Below are 20,856 nucleotides of genomic sequence, written 5' to 3'. Positions count from 1 at the left end.
ACTCTAAAGCGCATTAACAGCATTTGACTTACCGTAGTTCACGAGTTTAATTACTGCAGTTTCTCTCCATCAGTTACATTTCGCCAAACTGAGGCACTAACCGGCAGCTAATCATCTTGGGTCACCTGTCGCCCCTCAACCAATCAGAAACCAGGAGGTTGCCATGTGATTTCTTTTCTCATTTCTTTATTGATTTTAGGTTCACGACTCACAGCCATGTTATTTGTATTGTATTGGTTATTATTGTACCATCAGGTTATAATTATGTTTACATTGTTGTTACTACTTGATAAGTTTAGTTGCGATATTGTTGTGCAATTTCTATTTCAATAAAAAAAAAAAAAGTGTTGCATTCACTGTCATGGTAAATAACTCCCCATGTTAAAAGCAACAGACAAACCAAGTATACCATTGTACACATAGAAAACACGTAAGATAACACGTAAATAACCCAGGGTGACATGTGCATGTGTGAAAGTGGGTATATGCTACTTCCCTCCAACATAACTGTGTTTAACGGCCTGTTTAACAGATAATTGAACAAGTAAGTCAGATTTTGAATCGTGCTTTGTTGCTCAGTTTTCAGCCCGTGTTTTCCTTCTAACGTTGAGCGATGAATGGATTTAAGGATAAGGGCTGCTAATGCACTTGTCGATAATTAATTCATACAAACATCCCACTTGGAAACTAATTCAATTGTACCAAGATCATTGAAAGAAATTACATTTTCTATTAGAAGATTTACCCTTTTCCAGCCTTGGGGCTTCTTCTAACAGTCAGTTTGCTAAAATAGCCGGAAGGGAAAACAAAGTTAATAGAAGTTCACAATTCATCATTCTGTTTCCGCATCTGCAGGTTTCAAACAGGAGTTGGGGCTACAGGCTAAGAAGGATGACAGCTGAGATACCTTGTTTATGAGGACCCAGGTTTATGTTGAGGGGGGAGGAGGGGTCCCTGATAAACCTCTGAAGGAGAGAGAGATAACAGGCACCACGTTTGCACCTCAAACGGTGCCTCTCCCTGTGTTGAGATGATAAACTCTCATTGAGTTTGCGAAAACCATTTCCCAGTGGCTGTCTTTCAGTTTATATGAACTTTTCAAACGGCTAAGGATCTGACGGAGGATCGTCACTAAGCTCGAAGGCTTTTAACACGGCTCCCCTGTGAATCTTTCCCACCACAGGACCACTGTCGTCAGAGGCCCAGATCGACATTAATCAGCCTTTGCCTGGCTGTCACACGCGCTCACACACAAACACAGACTTGCACATTTATGATGCATGTGAGGATTTTTGATGTGTGTGTGTGCTCCGTGAAAATACACAAAGACAACCCCCAACAAGCACCCCCTGTAGAGTCACACATCAGACCAGCCTCCTTAAACAACTTTCCATTATAATGAAGTTTTTTTTTAAAAACAGAATAATATATTAAGTACCATAAAGCAGAGGGTGACCTTATACTACAAAAACATTAAGCAAGCCCAATGAAATATAGATTAGAGGAGAGGATCAGAGAAGACTGTGGCTCTGTTCCAAATCACACACTTACATGCATGACGAAAAGTTGAGTGTGCAGCAACCTCCAGATCTGAACAGTGAAGACTATGCAGAAGGGTCAGGACCTCCTTAAAATGCAGTGGTTGCAACATGAAGTCAGATAGTGTTGAAGTCTCTGAGAAAATATATCTACTTCTCACTTGGTTTTTCCCCTCAGTAAGTCTTCCCTTAATGAGTTTATGGTCTCAATTGCATTTGCAAGTGTCCTTCAATACAGCATGATGTTAATTTAGTAAATTATAGTCCTATTTAGAGTTATGTGGACTATAAAGCGGGGTATGCTTTGCTATGTATTGCTACCCTATGATTGACAAGCCAGTACCATGTTTGTTTTTTCACACTTGAACCCTCTGTGTGTGTTTTCAGTTCATCAAATTGTCTGCCCTTAAAACAACTGTTAGTGTTCGGTTGTACTGAGATACACTTTCTCCTGTCACTTCTGGTTCTACAAACCAAGACGGCAATGACCAAAATGCCAAACTAGAAGCCTTAAAACCATATTCCTATATTTATGGGTGACTTACCGGTGACAGCAACCACTATATGAATATGGTTCCAACTGCAAGCGTAAGTGGGTTTTGCGTGCACATGCCAGAAGTACCGTGTTGTTTACTGGATAAGTAAGAATTTCTGAGTATTCAATGGTAAACAAGATCGATACAAAGTCATGTGACACAGAAATTAGGTATTTCTTGACTGTACTTCAGTGTCTGCTGGCAATGGCCTAGATAACCGATATGTTGGCATGTGATTTTTTAACCCACTTTAAATGGGGAGAAAATGGAGATGGCAGATGCTAACGGGAATAAGCTCTGTAACTTTGATAGTGTGTACTGTTGTCTGCTTGCTGCTCTTCCAATTTTTATAGCATGACGGTCTCTATGTCTTTGTCCGGCGTTAACATGGCTGTGTTAAAGCTTGTGCAAAGGCCAAGACTTTCCTCCACAGACCCGGGTGGGACGTCAGAGGACAAGAGGACGGAGAAAGACAGTGGCGATCTGTAAAAATTGATAATCAAAGACAAAAATTCAAAGTGTTTTGGTTTCAGATAAAAATAGATTTGCCATACACATAACTCTTTGACGGGGGATGAGTGATTGATGCTCAAAGATGTTGCCATGACAGTCTGGCAGGCGGGAGAAAAACACTGAGGCAGAATGATTGGCTGCTCCTCTTTGATGTTTCTGTCTGACTTACTTGTGACGGCTGGTTACATCTTCAAAACCGTTCTGCGTTGACAGTTGTAATGACCCCAAACATTTCATCTGTCATATCTGAACAGCGCTCTGACAACTACTAGTGAAAAGAATATACTTCTATGACCAAACTTTACGCTATATTCCTATATCTTTCCATAAGGAGAGAAGTACTCAATGAGCATTTGTCACAGGCTTCAAGTTTGAATTACACAGAGTGACTTACAATGATACCACTTTTAAATCTGTGTGAGAGACAGTGCAAATGTCAGAAAGACAAAACCTGGAAACATCGAAGTTACAGTTTTCTAATAAACTTCAAATGCAAGAAAATAAATGAGAGGTTGTGTAGATGTATGACAGTCACAAAGTCCACCTCTGTCTGAAACATTGTTTTACAGCCTTTCTTTTTAAGCCCACTCCCTAAAAAGCACACACTCTTTCAATGAGCTTGTGAGAATATATAATATATGTAGTTCTCAAGTCGTGGTTGGAGATACTCAGATGGTTGGTGGTGTATAAATAAGCCTGCATGTGACGAAGAGGAGCAAAATCGAAATGGCTTGTTGAAATCCATGTTTTCTGACCCACAAAAACTCAACTTGGTGGGTTAGAAGAATCCTCCAGATACCAAAATGCATACCAAACTACGACAAATGTGGTTTGGTCCCCTTTAAAACATGTTAAATATCTGTAGTGCTGTGGATCAGGGTCACGTTTAATCTGCAATTTTGGTTCAGTCGAACCATGTGCAAGACAGATAAACCTTTCAAAGCCTGACCTTGTATGCCTGTTTGTATTTTTGTTGTGTGTACGCGGCGAGACCAAACATCCGAGCTCCATGCCGTCCGCAGAGCGGGAAGCGGTTTCCCATGGTTCTGCTGGGATGCAGCTTTCATGTGGAATCAGTCTCTGGGTCCCTTTAGCCTCTCTGTTGTGACAGAGGATAATGAAATTCACAACATCTGCCATTTGTTAGCCCTGTTTGGTGTAACTGAGCTCCTTTTAATCCGTGGACTTCCAACACGTGTGCTGCTCCACAGCTGGATTCAAGCAGATGGATCCCATGGCCTCCCTGGTGCTACAGTGGGCTGGAACAGGGCTGGTATCAGGACATTGCACTGATCCTTTGACCGCTGCAATCACCACTACAACTTTCCTGTAATGAGGGCACTCTGGCTGGCTCACCTGTTATTCTCATCCAGAGTCACTCCCTCTAAAAGGCTTTCAAGATGCTTATAGTGTGTTAAGGTGTACTTGACTTGGGGGGATTTACTCCTCCTTGGAAACTGAAGTGACTCAATTTAAAAGTAATGGTAAAGATTTAAAAAGGTTTTAATTTGGCGCCATCAGGTGGTAATAACAGACACACCACTACAACCAATCCAATCCAATTACGCAATCATTTTTCTACAAAAGACTAAATGTTTTACAAAGTGGAAGGCGGACCTCCCCCAGGGTAGTTCAGCAAAGTTTCAGGGGATGGAAGTTAAAGATGTTTGACATTAGTTAGTACTTTATTTATAGATGTTCACATGGAGATGAACGTGTGTGATTCATTCAAAAAGGGAGTTAAGAGATCCATCAGTTTGGGGGAATTTGATTGTTTTCACCACTTTCCCAGAGTCAGAAACTCAGAAGTGCCTTAGGACAGACCTTTTCATCTATATGATGTAGGAATTACTACAAAATGTAACTATTAGGTAGGTGCTTTTTCCAAGCTTTGTCTGAGGGGAAGCCCACTGTCTTAGATATATGAAATAATCCTTCTCCAAAAGTATAGCAAGATGTCATAATCACAGTAAACTCACGTAGAACTATCACCTAACTCTGCACTTTGGTATCAGGCGCCCAACTTTTGTTTTGATTTGCTCTTATCAGAATCCTTTCAGATAAACCAATATCAAACAACCAAATTTAGCAAATATCTTCAGTTGTCACAGTAAAGAGTGAAACAGGTTTCCAAAGATGTTCCATACTTGTGTGATGTGTTTAAGAATCCATTCAACCTAATAAATCAGTCAATACATTTGTAATTTTGAAGGTACACAGAAATCCTTTCTTGGTCTGTTGTATTTGTTTGCATAAAGATGGGTAGGGTAAAGACACTTCATTGGGTTTTTGTCCGGGCAATATTTCTCTGACCAGATAACATTTGCCTTGTAATTGAAGCTTTCTCCATAAGCTAGTCATCAAACAGGCAACCAGAGATTGTACGATGGAGCTAGTGTTTCTTGACACATAACAGGAGGTTATTTGTTGGGGACGGGTTTGCTCGGATAGGAGTCTCAAACATCAACAGGGTGTCAGAATCACCTCTTCATCTGAAGGCAGGAATGACTGAAAATTGTGGTTTCATTCAATCTTCATTCTTTTCCAACCTTCGGCCCCCATCCTGTACCTTCTTCATAAAACCTGGAATGCGCTTCGAAGAATGCACACTATCTCCATGAATAAAACATGCGTCATTCATCAGACGGTACAATATGTGCCGATTTAACAGAGCATAGCAGCTCTGCAAAGCAGTGAAGCTCCAGACTGTATGGTGTCCTATATGGAGCCCAACCATAAGCAAGTGTCCTTTGTCTCCTCTGTATTCTGGTTTATTTAAGCTTCATTCCTATATTTAATTCTAGTTAAACCATTGATTCTACAAAGGATGTAGATGGAGCCACCATGCTGTGATTTTACGGCCTAGCCCTGTGTAGCATAGAGTTTGGTATGTGGCTTTTGCCATCTTTTTCATGAGTGATGAGAGACAGTGGCACTATCTGCAATGGAAGGCTGAGTTTTTTTGGCATTTAGCTGAAATTCATGAACTGAAAACACACTCTAAAGGGTAAAAGTTTACTTAACTCTAAATGGGACCATCATTCACAAAATGAACAACGTTTTATTAAGAAGATTTGAAACCAGCGTTTAAGACACTCTAATACATTAATAATTATAATCAAAACATAAGATATTATTATTCTGGAATAAGTTTATCTGCAAAATGAATACTTTAACGTTTCGGAACTTCAAGTATATTCTGATGCTAATAATGTTGTACTTTTACTTGAGTAACATTTTGAATTCAGGACACTCTGGTTGTTGTACTTTTACTTAAGTATATGATCTCAGAATCAGAATACCTTTAATCGTCCCACAGAGGGGACATTTTAAAAAATCAGGCAAAATCTGAGTAGGCCTACTTCTTACACCTCTGGTAATGATTAAAAACAGCATGAAATAACAACAGGACGTCAGTACGTGTTAAATTCAGCGTCCAATATTTACCATACATGTTTCCTAATGTAAACTGGATGACAGTTAAATCTGGAGGGACCAGTTTTGCAGGGCTTTTGTCCTTAAAGTCTAATATTGAGTTTACAGCGTTCCCTACCGGCGTTGAGGGGCGATGCTTCCCCCTCGCGTTGTTCCCCCCCTCGCCGGCAGGGGCGCTGCTGGCCCGCGTCGATCGGCAGAGCTTCCGCCACTACAGAGAGAAGCAGCCGGTAATCATAATACAAACAATGGGCAAGAAACACAAAAAGCACAAGTCCGAGAAACACGGATATGAAGGTAAGACTTTCGCACATGTTTCTAATTCTTTACTACTTGTAGAATCTCTTGATTTTTTTCTGAATACATCAACTGGAAGATCTAATGTCGCGCTTGTTAGTCGTGTTAGCTTGATCATTAGCTCTAAGCTAGCTGATTAACTAGCGTGCTACCAGTTATTTACATGTTTACTTTCCACGTGTCTTTTTCAATGTGCTACACTTTAAGTATGAATGCAAAGCAGTTATTTAAGATGGCAAAATACCATTAACTGCAGCTTCACTACAATGCCTGCTAGGGAAGCTAGCTATTAGCAGCTATTGTTACTAGCATCTCTTAGCTGTCAACAGATAGCTACAGTTAGCTCGGTTATGTTTTGTTAATTAAGGATTCATGAGAATATAATAAGTGTTTATTAAGACAAATTTTTAAAAAAGTGCGATGGGCTTTACATTTCAGGACTGCATAAGAATAAATTAAGACACTATTTAAGATTTATAGGTGTTATCATATGAACAGTAGCTAAAGTGTAGTTCCTCCAACAATGCAACATATATAAAAGACATAAAACAATAAAAATCATGCAAAAAGAAGCAGAACACAAATAAAATAGAATAGTGCAAGATAATTTTGCAAGTGGCGAATGTGCAGGAAGAAGTAAACTGTATATAATAAGATGATGCTATTCTAGGGATAAACAAACAGGTGCAATGCAAACAGATGAATGGTATGTGAAGGCACAGAGCTCATGAGTTCAACAGTCTGGTGGTCTTTGTCCTGCCATCCTGCAGAGGTTCAATGGAACATTAAAGGCATGTTGGAAATGAATTGATGTGCTTGGATAAATACATTTATTTTAAGAAAAGTTTCTTGGACAAAATGATGAAAAATGTTTTACTAATTCTTCAAGTCTGAGATCTTGTTGTTGACTTGATTTCTGCAGAATATGGAGAGAGACCTCTGAAACTGGTGTTGAAAGTCTCTGGGAACGAGGTGACGACAGGAAGCTCGAGTCGGGACACTTTTTATGACGACCCGGCGTCCGACTTTGAAAAACCTAAGGACAAGAAGAAGAAGAAGAAGAAGGATAAAGAGAGGAGCTTTGGGTCACCAGAGGACGACAGAGGAAAGAAAAAGGCAAGGCCTCTAAAAATCCCAAGACCTTATTCTAGAGTAGTTATGGATCGTACGCTTGTTTGACTCAATGTATGTTTTTGCACTATTAGATGACAAAGAAGAAGAAAGGACAGGAAACAGATGGAGATGATGAGCGGAGCAGAACTCCTATACGTTCAGAGCTGGATAAACTGGAAGGTATTCTCTCATTTCCTCTTGTTGGCAGTTTCAATTCACCACCTTCTCTTGCAAACATTTCCATGACGCTTTGTTATTCTTTCTCGTAGAAAAGGAACAAACTCCTCTGCAGGAAGCTTTGAACCAGCTCATCAGGCAGCTCCAAAGGTGCAGCATTGATCATTTGAAATCATTGTGTGTATCAGATTGTTTTCCAGTCCACACAGTTCTTGTGATTATATTAACAACCATTAGCCCCCATTTCCCCGGAGAGGAACGTTACTGTATACCCGGTGCAGTTAAGAAATAATGCATGTGTTTGTTTTCCTCTGCAGGAAAGATCCCAGTGCATTCTTCTCATTTCCAGTGACAGACCTCATCGCTCCTGGCTACTCTGTAATTATCAAACGGCCGATGGACTTCAGTACAATAAAGGAAAAAGTCAAGAAGGAGTACTATCAGTCGCTGGAGGACCTTAAGGTATCCGTCTTTATTGCCCACTGTTGTATCATCGCATGCTAATTAAACACACACAACAGGATCTGAGCATTATTAAATAGATTGAAATCTGCTCAAATGAAGCTTTGAAAGAAATCTGTAACCCAGTAGACGTTGCCTATGTTGATATATGTCAAAGAGCACATGCACAATGAGTAAAATGAAGGAGAAATTCCCATCAAACTGTAAGCATCAGCCATGGATCCCGTTAGCTAAAAGCTGTTTTCTTGATGTGTTGTTCAGGTGGATTTCAAGATCATGTGTGAAAACGCCATGATTTACAACAAACCCGAGACCATTTTCCACAAAGCAGCTCGGAAACTGTTGCACTCTGGGATGAAGATCTTGAGCCAGGTATGAAACTTTCCTGTCCTTTATTTCGTTATGATCAAAACATGAACCCCGGTACTTCTCTTTTGTCTGTTCCATGAGAGATTGGAGTCAACTATCATTTTTTAAAAACAGATCTTTAGTACGCTGTGAAGTATTTGTTGCTGTGTCCCTGTAATACATACGGCCCCGGAAAAAACGAGACCACTTCAGCATCATCAGTTTCTCCTGTTTATTTTTTATAGGTACATCTTTGAGTTAAATAATTAGTATTACTTTTTTATTGTATTCTATAAACTACTGGCTATTTTTCTCTGTTGGAATTCAACACATACTGGAATGGCTGATAAAGATTTAAGAAAAAATTGGAGTGGTCTCTTAATTTTTTCCGGAGCTGTTTCTGTAGGATAGGGTGTAGGAAGTATAGACAAAGCAGTATTGTGAAACTGTCAGTATGTAATAGCTGTTAGCTTTAGTTAGAAATACCTTCATCACTACTACTAGATGATATTTACTGTCAGAATGTTCAGATTATTTTGCATTATTTCCTTTCTATGATACTTTAACTAAAAGTGTTGTTTTTGCCTTAAACTTCATGTGATGCACTGGAATGAAGTGAAATAGCTTTGCTGTTGCTATCCAGCAACAGATGGGGGCAGCAGATATCCTCAAAGAGTGGTGGTTGTAGTGGTAGTGGTGGTAGCAACAGGTTTATCAGGTAATTGTTCTTCCTCCCTGATTCGAAGTAAAAGAGACAACACATTTTATTTTGTTTTTTACAGGAAAGACTGGAGAGTCTGAAGCAGAGCATAGCATTCATGTCCGGCCTCGACCCTTCTGATGAAAAGCCGGGGAACACCGAGAAGCAGGGGGGGGGCAGCGACATGGACCAGAAGAGAGAGGGAGCCTCGAGCACCAACCCCAGCGAGAGATCCCTGACACCCAGGTGCTTTAAGTCTCTGACCTCACAGACATGTTATGGGCGAATACGCGTTGTTTATGTTCAATGAGAATAAGAAGACCTTTAGATTTTTGTTAAAAGTGATCAGAGGAATAATGTTTTTATATTCATCTTGGTCCGCTCCGTTAGGTTTAGTGTGAAGCAAGTTGTATCCACATTGTTAAATTCTGCCATGACATTGAAACTTGTTTAGATGAACACCAAACTTCTGGACTCCCACACACCAGACTCTCCAAAGAATAACAATTAAAAAGAGACAGCAGTGAAAGGATCAAATGTTATGTCTGTTAAGGAAGCTTTCTATTGTCAGACGCTTAAAAAAAAAAAGCCTATCAGTGGCAAAACATTCAGTAAGAATTACATTACAGCCTGCTCTGTGTAAGTGAGCTGCAGCACTATTGCTAATATAGTCTGGAACAAATACAAATCCCATCTGATGGTTGTAGTCAGTTTAACACCAAAGCTTAATCTACTAAACTACTTAATCTCAGTAAACAATAACCCGGACTGCACCATTAGAACAATGACCTGCACTTTTTTCTGCACACATACATGTAAATATATTTAACAATACGGACTCCAAAATGTTCCTTTAATTCACAGTTTGTTTTAAAAAGTTACTTACCTTTTAAATCATTTTTATTTTACTGTATACTGTATTTCTTTCTCACTCTATTGCTGCTTTAAACTCCTGAATTTCCCCACGGGGATTAATAAAGGTACATCTTATCTTATCTACAACAGATGCAGATGTTAAGGTATAAGTAATTTGCCACATCAGCATATCTACTCGTAAACTAGGAGTTCCCAGATTTCAACGCACAGAAGTGAAATAATAATTATGACTGTTGATTCACTTATTATCTTAAAGTCAGTGTCAGTCAGAGATCTATCATGTCTAACAAAAAATTGCGAAATGCTGCCTCTTATTTTAAACAATGTATGTATTTTTTGACGTATCCATCTTCAGTTTCTAGCTTTGCTGCTAGAATGTGATTCAAATAGACTCTCAATAAAGGATCAATACTGTCATTTTTTAGTCACACGTCGACACAGGTAGGGTTGGGGTAACTAATCATCCAAAATGTGAAAGGCCTCACGTCGATGAACCCGGGGTCCCACAGTTTTGCTTTCTGTGAGCACGCTGTCCTCTGACACTGAAGTGAACCCTGTTTCCACCGTGGAGCTGAGAATGTGCAGAATGCCTCGCAGCGCGCCGGGTCTTGTTTTCTCTCAAGGCTGTGCGTCTTTCATACGTGTTTCCGAGTGATGTCACGTCTCAAGTTACATGTTGGTTATGACTCACTGTCAGAGGTACATCCGAGGAAGCTTTTTCATTCCTCTTCTTCTGTATTACAACACAAGATAATGCTTTCACTGAGATCAACAAAGCACTTCTGAGATTATCTGGTGACGGAAAGCAAAATGTCAGGGTTTGATGAACAGGAGCACAAGCACTGGTTTCCTACCTGCAGAATTTGATGATGTGTGCATGCTTTTATTACTTACTCATCCTTGGATTTCAATTTGTCTTTTCATTCAGAAAGGACAAGGACTCCAAGGACGACGCGGTAAAGGCAGAGAAAGAGCTGGAGGAAATCCGCAAAGTCATCGAGGAGTCTGGAGGAAAGCTGTCCAACCGAGTGCTGCAGTGTGATGTGAGGAAGCTCTTTAAATGTCCTTTAGTGTCTCAATATTCATATTCCACATACCATGAGTCCTTATTCAAATAAACTATATGAGAAATAAGAAAGGTAGGTTATTTTAAAGCCCTCTGTTAGCTCCATTAGCTTAACATGAATTAAAGCTTGTTCGACATGAAGCCTTCTCTTCTTTATCATGGTGCTCAATCAGTGATGGGGGAAAATGTCTCCAGGTCATCCCAAATGTTTAAGCACAACGCAGCCATACCTTAAACTGAAAGGTGATTTGTTTAGGTGTTTATGTGCCTTTGACTCGTGTCTTTATTTGTTGTGTAGTTGGAGTTTGTAAGGCGGAAGACGGACGGCTCCACCACTCTGGCCGTCCTCAACCCAGCAGATCTGTCAGCAGGAGGTAGGTGCACCTGCAGCCAGAACACATCATTTTAAAAGCTTCTAGCCCTGGATATATTTGCTGGTTTTCCCATCTGATGAGTGTAAAATGTATATCCTTTGATTTTGGAAGACTGTGGTAAATTCAAGACGTCACCTTGAACTTCGGAAAACGATCTGTGATTTTTCCCTATTTTTCCAGATGGTTCATTATATGGATGGGTATTGTTCAGAGCTTTATAGATACTCCTTATTGGTGTGGTCCTTTATCAATACTAAATAAATGTTTTTTGAATATATTATAATTTAAAAAAAAGAGACAAATTCATTAAATGACTGGATATTTTTCAAATGTTTTTGGAATATTTTAAATAAAATAATAACTTAGTGTTCCAAGAACAGAACCTGTAATGTTTAGAACTGCAAAGTCATAAACTCCATCATGTCTTCATGGGACCAAATTTTAAATGTCAATAAAATCCAAATTATAATAAATATTCATTTGCTCAGTCCTCACTTTTGTATTGTGAGTCTATAGTTGGTAAATATTTCAGTTTTTAATTGAGGTTTAATGTGCGATTAATTAACAAATAACTAGCCTATAGATCCTAAATCAATAAAATACCTTTCACTGTTCAATGAAATTCTTATGTTCAGCTTCCACACCTAAATATTGAGCTATACAAACAAACAAACATGAAAAAGGAATGACTATGTTGGCGTGTTTCCTGTTTCCAGATGTTGGGTTCTGTCCCGTGAAGCTGGGCATGATGTCCAACCGGCTGCAGAGTGGCGTGAACGCCCTGCAGGGCTTCAGGGAGGACAAGAGGAACCGGATTACTCCAGGTAATGAATTACTCCAGCTCAGTGTGTCTGTACCTCAAGGTTTAATATCAGACCCCCCCCCCCCTTACCCGTATTAACCTGCTTTTATCGAACTCTTTCCACAGTGTCCTATGTCAACTATGGGCCGTACACCTCCTACGCACCGACCTACGACTCCAGCTTCTCCAACATCAGCAAGGACGACTCGGACCTCATCTGCTCGCTGTACGGCGAGGAGGCCACCCCTCAGGGCCCAGACAGGTATGTGCAGCAAGCCCACGAAACACCCTGGAGCTCTGTCGTCTCTCTCAGACGCATTCCTCATTATTATTATTACCCTCCAGATGTTTGTCTTCTCCCTCTGGACGAGTCAGCTGTAGGTCCTTTAATCCTTAAACTGTGGTTTCATCTGCTTTATGTGGAGTGTCATATTCTCACGGTACTCTGGGCCACAGCAGACTGATGTCACCCCTGATTTACTGTATTTACCAAGTTATTCTGAATCATTTTTGACAGCTTTGGCCCTAGTCAAATGTGAGCATTCTCAGGCATTTGGCATGTGGACAATCTCTTTCTGTTTCATCTTCTCTGTCATTTCCACTCTGGGCCTCTGTGCACTCTGACACCCTTAGTTTACTGTACCTGCAACACGTATTTAACTGTGCTAGTGAATCCCTGAGCTTCTATAATCCATAGTTTTGTAGTAGTTTTTTGCTTATTGAATTGGTTGGTTCTGATTTGTGTGATTCAACATTTCTAATAAAACTAACTCCAGGGCTAAGTAAAGTCAAACTTGAAAGCCCTACAGATTACAGTATGACATTTTCAATAGAAGCTTTGAATGATTTAACAGACTTTCCTATATTCCTTGAATACAATAAAACTTGGCAGCATTTATTTAGTTTGAAGCTGTCTTCTGATTGGCCGGGAAAGACACCCAGCTCTGTGTTTGCAGCTTCAGTCTGCTTGTTGAGGAATGGTTGCAGAAAGCTCTCGTGTATGTAGATGTAATTCATTCAGCGGTTACTTCTACTGCTTAGCCTCTGTGGTTGTTAGCCCTCTTCTCAAGCCTTTACTTCTTCGTTTAAAAAGCCATTATTATTGTTATTTATGGACTGTCTCTTTCACACAGTGGAGGTTAAGTTAACAGGAGGTTCAATTCAGCGAGAGTCAGCAACGACTTTTCATTATTGTTGGCCAAGAAAGTGATCAGATGTTTTTATTTCTGCTGAAAACAACAGCATTAAGTGTCATTTCTGTGTGGTTTTTGGCAGTTTGAAAGACTTCCTGGCCAAATCAGACGAGTACGTGTACAGAATGGCAGACAATGTTCTGGACGCGCTGACCAACGGAGAGCATTCAAAATCCCTGAAGGAGAATAAAGTAAGAACCTGCTCTTACATCACACAAGGATCCAAATGAATTCTGACTATGTGTTATCTATTCAGCTCAGGATACTAGCTTAATCAATACATTGTTAGTGTATTAAAGGTCAGAAAATATAGAAAAATGTCTTTCAATGTCTTTCAAAAGGCTTTCCCCCAGAGATATTGAATTAAATATGATATAAAACACAGAAATGCACGATATCTCCATCATTGGGAGACATCCGCATTTTCTGACACGATTGCATGATAAATGACTTTGAAAGATGAGTCAATTATTAAAATAAATTGACCTGAAATTCAGATTAAAAGCAAAGGGAACAAATCTGAGTGTCACCTAAGTTTAAATACGTTCTGTTTTCCGCCCGCCCAGCAGGTGGAGGAGACACCAAAGACCCCAGAGGACGCGGTTGACATGCAGGTGAGATATGATAAACCTCCCTGAGTGATGTCATCCCCTGTACTCTGTGTGTCCCTCATGGAAAAAGACATACCGTCCACGATGAGAGATCGGAGTGTAACGTAAAGCCTCCTCCCCGCTGGACGGGATGTTCGGAGAGCCGATCTGCAGCGCCGCTGTTCTGCGTACGGCACGTGCTCTCGCCTCACCTGTGGAAACATCATTTCGTCTTGTCATTATTGAAGGCCTCTGCAGACGGTTGCTACGTCAACCAGCTGTGTCCACATGGCAGGGGCCTCCCTTTAGTGGCGGCCCGTGAGCGCACATGGAAAGAACATTTCCCTCTCAGACCCAGCGGTGATGCTCGCTGTCGGAGAATCTGGAGAGGCCCGTGTTTTCTTTCTCTGCCCGCTGGCTGCGCGGCTGAATCGCTCCTCAGAGCAGCCGAGGAAACCCAACACAAGCCCCTCCACAGGCACACAGAAACCCCCCCTCCGTCAGGCACACAGAACCCCCTCTGTCCGCCTGTTTGCTGTTCTTGGCCCCCCTCCAGCGTCGTCTCATCCCCTGCCTGGTGTTGCAGCTTTTCATTAAGTCTGATTTTATCAGAGTGAGGAAGCAGCGTGACTAAAGGCCTGGATGCTGCCCTTGAAGCCTCAGCTGTCTAGTGAGGAATACATTTTCCTAACCTGACTAAACATGTTTCCCCCACCCCCCCCACCCCTCTTCATGTATTGTAGGAAGCTGATCCTGTAACACCCGACAGCAGCAGGCTGGACCTCCTGCTCCCTGCTGCAGGCCTGCAGACGGCAGAGCAGCTCTCTGGGGGTAAACACACTAACATGTCTTTTAAAATGTCCGAAAATTATGCAAACAACGTTCTTAAAGGTCTTGTTTTGTCCACGACTCATAGATATTCAGTTTATTTCCTTAGAGGAGTAAAGCAGGCAGAAAACATTCATATTAAAGAAGCTGGAATGACACATTTCACCCTTTTATCCTTCATGAAAACCAAGAAAAAGAACTATTGATGAGTTTTCTGGGTTGGATCTGCAGTTGTGTTCATTTTCCCAGCTGTTTTATTAGACTTTATTTAGACTCATTTATCAAATGTCCTTGTTAGTTTTTACCAAATTGAATTAACCTCATCAGCATGTTATTCTTATATTAGCCAGATAAAACCACCTGTAACTGTTTCCTTATAATTTCGATTGATTCAAACTTTTGCAAATCTTGTTTTTGCAATTCAATCAATGCAGTCTAGCCAAAACATCCTTCCTTTTTCCCTGAGCTGTGCTGTTTCCATAATTAACTTTTCCGTAAGTAAGTTACTCCCAGTCCTCCTGAAGGTGCTCATTGTGCCGCTGCAGACAATAAAGCCAGAGTTAAGTACAGTTTTTATTGTTTAAACTACATCTTAGGAGCCCATTTGAAAGGCAAGGGTGTTTCCCGTTGTTCTTAACTTAAACTCGTCTATTCTCTTTATTTTTTGCTTGAATATGAGTATAAACCTGCCACATTGATGGAGATACATGTGAGAACCAGATGTGAAATTAATATGCACACATCAAATTGCTCGCAGCGTTTTCCAGTTCAGACTGAATTAAACCCCCCTCCATGGAAGATATGACCCATCAGCCCCGTCCTTGGCTGCTTCGTGCGTCTCGATGTGAAAAAAGAGATTGATAATCACACTGAACCATGTTTCCATCGAGGTAATTCAACACTGAAAATGCAGAACCTCATCTGGAGCGGTTAGCCGAGCCATTCTGTCTCCTCAGATCTTCATAAAAGCCCATCAGAAGTGTATTCCCCCCCTGCTCAATCAGAGGCTGATGAACCATGAGATATTTGAGGATTAGGAAGTAATGGATGTAATCAGAGGAGCCCAGAGGAAGTACTAACCGTGAGTCGCCTGTCTCCCCTCAGAGGCCCTGCACTTCCAGGAGAAACTGGATGAGACTACAAAGCTGCTGCGTGACCTGCAGGAAGCACAGAGGGAACGTCTGAGCGCCAAGCAGCCGCCCAACATGATCTGCCTGCTGGCCCCCACCACCAAGGAGCTGGAGCTGGGTAAGAGGAGCCTCCTGACCCCCCCTTCTCTCTCCACTCAGGCTGTCTCCAGACCTCCAACCAGGCTACATTTAACTCTCTACCAGCCGCCAACTTCTAACGTGTTGCACCTCACCTTCTGTATGTTTTCTCTGCCTCTCAGCGGAGAAGGTGACGGGGAACCTGGCGCAGCTGACGGGTCAAGTGGCTCCGTGTGACGTCAGCAGTGTGTACGGCATCAGGAGGGCCATGGGCATCGCCGTCCCCCTGGAACCCTCCGGGCCCTTCATCGACCTCACCACAGGTACAGCTCCTCACTCGACCAAATCACAGCTGTTTGACATTTACGTCAAACTGTTTTCGAAGTATAAACCACCATTTCTGTTCGCCTGTGGTGGAATAAGTGCATTTACTAAATTACTCTACTTCAGTCCACTTTGCAGGTCCCTGTATTTAACTCAAGTCTTAACATGGTAGATGAAGATGGAGATATTGTACTTTTTTACTGCATTACATTTATTTGGTTACTATTTTTGCCAATGAAAAATTAGGAATAGCTCGAACAATAGGTTTTCTTTTTTTAATTACTACCCAAAAGATTGCAAGTCCATTTCCCTCTCAAGCATTTTGAATTGTGGTCTATTGAATGAACAAAATAAATATCATAAAGGCGTCACTTTTGAAACTAGTGACGATAATTCCCTCCTTTTTTTAGACTCTTTTTTTCCCACTAATGGATTAATTAATCTGCAGATTAATCCATAATAAAATATTCATCCCTTTCACAAATTAGTTCAAAAGTACCTCAATTAATACTTAAACATAATATAATGGTACAATATAAAACAGGATAACAATCAGCATTTAGTATTTCTGCTACTTTAAATACATTATTCTGGCTTTATTTATTTGAATGCAGGACTTTTACTCTAACACACCACTTTCTACAGTGTGGTATTAGTACTTGACCTTAAATAAAGGATCTGGACACTACTCGTAATCATTCCTACTCTGAATAAGTCTCTAATAGCAAAATAAATGACAGAATTAGCCTTAAAATTAAAGTTTCATCAAGAATAAAACATCTTATATTTTCCACTTTTGATGTCTGCAGTGCAGGACACGGCCGAACCAATGGAGACGTCGTCCAGCTGTCAGGATTCAGTTCCACTCATCACTGTTTAATCAAATTTCTCTCGACCCTTACTGTTTAATAAGTTACGTCTTTGTACGACGGGTGCTTTTTGTGTGACATTTCATTCAATAAACCTCTTTGTTTTTATACAAACCTGGGCTCCTGTGCATCAAACTGCAGACTTAGGAAAACATTTATTACATTCTGTAACTGTACAAAATTCATTGTCACATTTGTTCACATGAAAGCCAATACATTATTATTATCAGTATTATTATGTAACCACGATTACGGACGAGATGATGTTCTCGGGAGATAAGGCCACAGGACAAATTGACATCAGTTCAGGTGATAGTCTGAGCCGGAGGCAGAAAAACATTCACAGCAGGCGGGGGTTAAGGTGTCCCTCTGTGCAGCAGAATAAACGCTTCGACAGGTGATGCACAAATGTGTGTATTTCCCTCTTAGAAATGCAGCAAATATCTTGTCATATATGTCACTTGTTTCTCTGGCAGAACCTCAAAGATGTTCATAAAGACCTAAAGTCTTGATACAGTAACTTCAGGACATTTTCCACACGTCCTACTTTGTCGCGATGTGAATATAAAGGAGCAAGAAAAGCGTTTTTAATATCTTTATCAGCCAGTTTCTGTTCTAGCAACAGCTCCGTCTTACTATCTCACTCTCATTACACAGTAACAGAGCATCCCGTCTTCCAACCACATGGGTTTCAAGTTATGATCCAAACAGTATCCATTGTTTCTTTTTTTAAAGGCCTGTACATCCTTTACCTGTATATTATTTGGCATTAGTACAACAACATCTAAGTTAAAGACAAGAGAAAAAGTACAAAAGTGATCACTGGACGTTAATGTGCGTAGAAAAAACATGGCGATCGTCCGTGTCTCTCCACCATGACACATCCTGATCCGCTCAACAGGTCCCGAGTACAAAAAGGTTTTCCAGTGTCACATCCACCACACAGCGAGGCCTTTAATATCACGTTACTGTGTGTGTGTGTGTGTGTGTGTCGTGTGTGTGCGTGTGTGGAGGCGTGCAGCAGTCTGTAAGCTTGTGTGTGTGAGTCTGTCTCCAGGTGTGTGTTCCCTCAGCTCAGACCCATGCCCTGCTGCTTGCTCATGTCGGTGCACACAAAGAAGGTTTTCAGCTCCCCTTTGCCCTTCACGTTGATGAATCCCCGACACTCGCACGAGTAGCCCAGCTTGTGCAGCACCTCGCACGTTTCCTCTGTCAGCTGAAAGAACAAACACAACACTGCAGCTTAGAAAACCACAAAGCAAGTTCATAGCTTTTCTTTCGTCTGGAGACCGTACTGCGAACACAACTGAATAATACACCAAGTATTTGTTGATTCTGTCTTTACTTTGGCAGCATTATAGTTAAGCTCACTGTCAGTCTGTCACTAGCAGTGCTGTAAGCAGAGGGAAAGTAATTCAAGTACTTTCCTAAGTTAAAGCATGCTTTGATAAGATAAGAGTGATACACAGAAATAAAGTGAAATTAAAGCAGGAAGGAAAATGTAATGTTCATCTCGTCTCATTTAAGACGGTGTATATAGGATATGGTAGGTTATAAAGGAAGTAAATTACTAGCTGAGAAGGAGGGTGTAATATTACCAGAGAATAAAATCAACATTTTAATAAAACAAACCTTAGATATATAGGAACAAAATGCTAAATTTACAATTTGTCAAGGAACCCCATAATAATGTTTATCAGACCTTGCTAAATGAATCCATGTGGTTCCCTGAAAAGTAAACTGAGAAATATCTAAGGTTTTCCACAGAATATCTGCTCCTTCCCCCGGGCTGTGATTACTTTTTTAACCTACAATGGAACTAAAACACTGTCCCACTTACTGGCTAAAGATGGGAACTGGAACTTTGTAAGTGCAGCCATGATTGTGATTAGTAATATAAAGCTTAGAAGCAATAACTGTGAGAAGTGACATGAGGCCGTGGTGCCTTCAGGAACACCAGATAAAACTCAGTTTGTCTCGGCTGAACGTACCTGGATCTTCCCGAGCTCCCCGGTGCTCTCCATCCGGCTCGCCACGTTCACCGTGTTCCCCCAGATGTCGTACTGAGGCTTCCTCGCCCCGATCACTCCGGCTATCACAGGGCCGTGATTAATACCTGGGGAGGAACACCATGTCTCAGTCTCACAAGGGATACAAATTAAACAGAAGAGAAAAAATAAGATTCAAGGGGGAAAAAATGTGTCATCCCGCTTCTGATCTTTGTCTGGATACTGGACTTCTCATTTTCTTCCATGAGAAATGGGAGCAAAACCATATTTTTGTATTTTTGCTCACTTTAGTGATACTCCTATTGAAATCCTATCCTATCTGCATTGAAAACAAAGGTGTTTGGACACGGTGGCTGATAAGAAGGTTTAAACCACTCAAATCACATGTCAGTGTTTATTCCTGTTTGTTTTTATCTCCAGAGAAATGTAAATGTTGTAACTAAAACGTTTATCGGGGTCTGTAAACTCTCTGCTCACACTCAGCTGTCAGACGGAGGCTAAAGGCTCTCCTACACGGGGTCCTTCTACCTCACGGCTGAAGTATTATAGAGACTTCTGCTGGAAGAGTGAAACACGCTTTTTATTACTCCGTCTCAGAAACAACACTTGAGCGTACCTGCTGTGAAGAATTTCTTGCACACTTCTACGCAGGTTTATTTCCTCTGGATTACCTCTGGATTGTTTGATACCCACTTCATTATTTATATGTTTGTTTGTATGTTTTATTTTGGTAGTTTGTTTTGAAGTTATGAAGTCTAAGGTGTAAAAACCAGATGATTTATGGAAAACTAACAATACAAATACATAAGCAACAATGAACAGTAAGACAGCAGATAGTATAATAAATATTCCTTTAAAATCAGACCCTAAACATCACACAGCAGACGCTACAAGACGTTATAAAGATGGCTTCACTGGTGTAAGGAATAACCGACGGTCAGTGAACGCAACGTCATGGCAACACTGCTGCAATGCATTCCATGTTCCGTGTAACCATGGAAACGGGTTGTGTTATTGTGCACACCCAGCGTGCAGAGTTGAGTGAATGAAGAGGGGGGGTTTTTCTACACTCACCCACTCGCAGCCTGAAGCTGTTGAAGGAATGTCTGTTGATGCCGTCCAGCTTCCCGATCAGAGCGATGGCGAACTCCACCATGTTCCCGATCTGAGCCTGCTGCCTCTCTTTGTCCTGGAGGACGACATCAACAACCTCAATATGACCGATCACAGATACAAGGGGATTATGTTCGAGTAAGGAGTCTGTCTCAACGGTGTCCAGAACAGACATGGAGTAATTAATCAAGTGTAATTGTTTAAGCGTCTCCTCCAGGAGTTATTTTAGAACATATGCTCTAGAGAAGGAGATCTTTTACTCAGGAATGAGACCACCAATGGTCATGATTTTTGAATAACTATGAATACAAAATATTAGTGACAATACAAAGCAGTAAAGTAGATAATAATAATAATATATTTTTAAAAATGTATAATAATAATAATAATAATAATAATAATAATAATACTTATAATAATAATACTTGTATTAATAATACTTATAATAATAATAATAATAATACTTATAATAATAATAATAATAC

General features: G+C 40.7%; 2 protein-coding genes across 3 annotated transcripts in view; one reads left to right on the top strand and one right to left on the bottom strand.

Annotated features, from left to right (window-relative positions):
* Nucleotides 1-6,192: 6,192 nt before the first annotated feature.
* brd7 (bromodomain containing 7) lies at nucleotides 6,193-17,363 on the top strand. Its single transcript, XM_063881402.1, has 17 exons — nucleotides 6,193-6,319; nucleotides 7,242-7,435; nucleotides 7,525-7,612; nucleotides 7,702-7,759; nucleotides 7,927-8,071; nucleotides 8,333-8,443; nucleotides 9,202-9,365; nucleotides 10,924-11,038; nucleotides 11,360-11,435; nucleotides 12,152-12,259; nucleotides 12,364-12,499; nucleotides 13,513-13,621; nucleotides 13,997-14,044; nucleotides 14,764-14,851; nucleotides 15,953-16,096; nucleotides 16,239-16,379; nucleotides 17,190-17,363. Exons 1-17 carry the CDS (start codon nucleotides 6,271-6,273, stop codon nucleotides 17,258-17,260), a joined length of 1,845 nt encoding a protein of 614 aa, XP_063737472.1. The 5' UTR covers nucleotides 6,193-6,270; the 3' UTR covers nucleotides 17,261-17,363.
* A 22-nt stretch (nucleotides 17,364-17,385) lies between these two features.
* adcy7 (adenylate cyclase 7) overlaps nucleotides 17,386-20,856 on the bottom strand; it is a 67,107-nt gene continuing 63,636 nt past the window's right edge. For both annotated transcript variants that reach the window (XM_063881400.1, XM_063881401.1), the window contains 3 exons: nucleotides 20,333-20,447; nucleotides 19,241-19,365; nucleotides 17,386-18,465 (listed from right to left, as the gene is read on the bottom strand). In XM_063881400.1, coding sequence (XP_063737470.1) covers nucleotides 18,319-18,465; nucleotides 19,241-19,365; nucleotides 20,333-20,447 — 387 coding nt within the window. In that variant the 3' untranslated portion in view covers nucleotides 17,386-18,318. The remainder of the gene's footprint in view (nucleotides 18,466-19,240; nucleotides 19,366-20,332; nucleotides 20,448-20,856) is intronic.

Source organism: Eleginops maclovinus, chromosome 4 (assembly GCF_036324505.1).
Source record: "Eleginops maclovinus isolate JMC-PN-2008 ecotype Puerto Natales chromosome 4, JC_Emac_rtc_rv5, whole genome shotgun sequence".
Classification (NCBI taxonomy): Eukaryota; Metazoa; Chordata; class Actinopteri; order Perciformes; family Eleginopidae; genus Eleginops; species Eleginops maclovinus.
Note: the sequence above shows the minus strand (reverse complement) of the source record. Positions and strands in the feature narration are given on the sequence as shown.

Bases quoted from the DNA above. Each gene is read 5' to 3' on its own strand.
- brd7 (XM_063881402.1), top strand. From the start codon at position 6,271: ATGGGCAAGAAACACAAAAAGCACAAGTCCGAGAAACACGGATATGAA. The intron at 14,852-15,952 runs GTAAACACACTA...GTCTCCCCTCAG, and splicing joins GGCAGAGCAGCTCTCTGGGG to AGGCCCTGCACTTCCAGGAG. The intron at 16,380-17,189 runs GTACAGCTCCTC...TGATGTCTGCAG, and splicing joins CTTCATCGACCTCACCACAG to TGCAGGACACGGCCGAACCA.